Source organism: Meleagris gallopavo, chromosome 14 (genome assembly GCF_000146605.3).
Source record: "Meleagris gallopavo isolate NT-WF06-2002-E0010 breed Aviagen turkey brand Nicholas breeding stock chromosome 14, Turkey_5.1, whole genome shotgun sequence".
NCBI lineage: Eukaryota > Metazoa > Chordata > Aves > Galliformes > Phasianidae > Meleagris > Meleagris gallopavo.
This window is the reverse complement of record NC_015024.2, coordinates 1778611-1779917: the sequence shown is the minus strand read 5'-3', so window position 1 is coordinate 1779917 and position 1307 is coordinate 1778611. Positions and strand designations below refer to the sequence as shown.

The 1307-nt window shown below is 67.8% G+C and overlaps 1 protein-coding gene across 1 annotated transcript in view; it reads left to right on the top strand.

The window, feature by feature from the left end:
- Positions 1–1301, top strand: part of RASSF1 (Ras association domain family member 1) — a 1617-nt gene extending 316 nt beyond the window's left edge. Inside the window, exons 2-4 of the mRNA XM_010718319.1 lie at positions 6–99; positions 663–767; positions 847–1301. Of these exons, the coding sequence (XP_010716621.1) occupies positions 6–99; positions 663–767; positions 847–1161 (514 nt within the window). The 3' untranslated portion in view covers positions 1162–1301. The remainder of the gene's footprint in view (positions 1–5; positions 100–662; positions 768–846) is intronic.
- Positions 1302–1307: the final 6 nt, after the last annotated feature.

Here is a 1307-nt window from a genome sequence, read left to right as displayed (position 1 = left end):
GCCAGCAGCGGCTACTGCAGCCAGGAGGACTCCGACTCCGAGCCCGAGCTCTTCTACACCGCCCGCACCTCCTTCGGTCGCCGCCCGCGTCGTCGCCAGGTCGGTCCCGGGCCGGCCGTGAGGCTGACGTCACGCGGGGGGCACGGGGTGTTTTTTTGGGTGGGAGGAGTTCGGGGGTACTTCTGCATGGGACATGCGTGGGAGCGAGCATGGCTTGCTATTGGGGCAAGCGCAGGGGGAGAGTGTGCCTTGCTAGGAGCGAGCTGTCCTCATCCCCAGGCGGGTCCAGCCCGCAGCCCCGGCTGCTTCCAGCTCCACAGCACTGTGAGGACACGTGCGGCTGTGCGGTCCCACGTAAATAGTTATTAACAGATCCGGGCGGGCTGCTCCGAAGCCTATGGCATCCCCGCGAGGCACCCAGCCTGCCCCGGTGCCGGGCTGGCGGCTGCTTCAGGGACACCGCTGTGATCTGGGGCACTGGGAGGGGACGGGCTGTCCCGGCTGGGAGGAGCGTGGGTTGGCATCGCAGTCTGTCACCCCACCTTCACGGCCCTGGGGTACCCATCCCAGCTTTGGGGACGGGGACGAGGCCGTGGTGGTGGCTTGGCACCGGGCAACGTGACCCTGCACAGCCCGCGCTCAGCACAGCCGCTGTCCCGCAGGATGAGCCCAGCAGCTGGGAGACGGCGGAGCTGGACCCGGCACAGGTGGAGCAACGCATCAAGGAGTACAACAGCCAGATCAACAGCAACCTCTTCATGAGCCTGGTATGAGGATGGGAGGGACAGAGGGGGAGGGGGCCACAGCCCCGGCCCCGCTCACAGCCCTGCCGTCTCCCCATGGCAGAACAAGGATGGCTCCTACACTGGCTTCATCAAGGTGCAGCTGAAGCTAGCGCGCCCCGTCTCTGTGCCAGCTGCTAAGCGGGGCCCTGGGGGGCGGTCGGGGCAGCGCGCGGCGGGCGTGAAGCGCCGCACATCCTTCTACCTGCCCCGCGGCACCGTCAAACACCTGCACGTGTTCTCACACACCCGCGCCAGCGAGGTGATCAGCGCGCTGCTCCGCAAGTTCACCGTGGTGGACGATCCCCGCAAGTTTGCCCTCTTCGAGAGATCCGAAAATGATGAGCAAGGTAGAGCTGGGGTGGTGGCATCCCCATAGCGGCAGCGTCCCCGCGGCACTGGTTGTCCCCCATGGCGGTGGAGTTCCCAGCAGCCCCCCTCGTGGCAGTGATGGCCCCATCGCGGCAGCATCCGCCGCGTTCCCTACGGTCGCGGTCCGCGTGGCCGCGGCGCCGCCCCCATTGC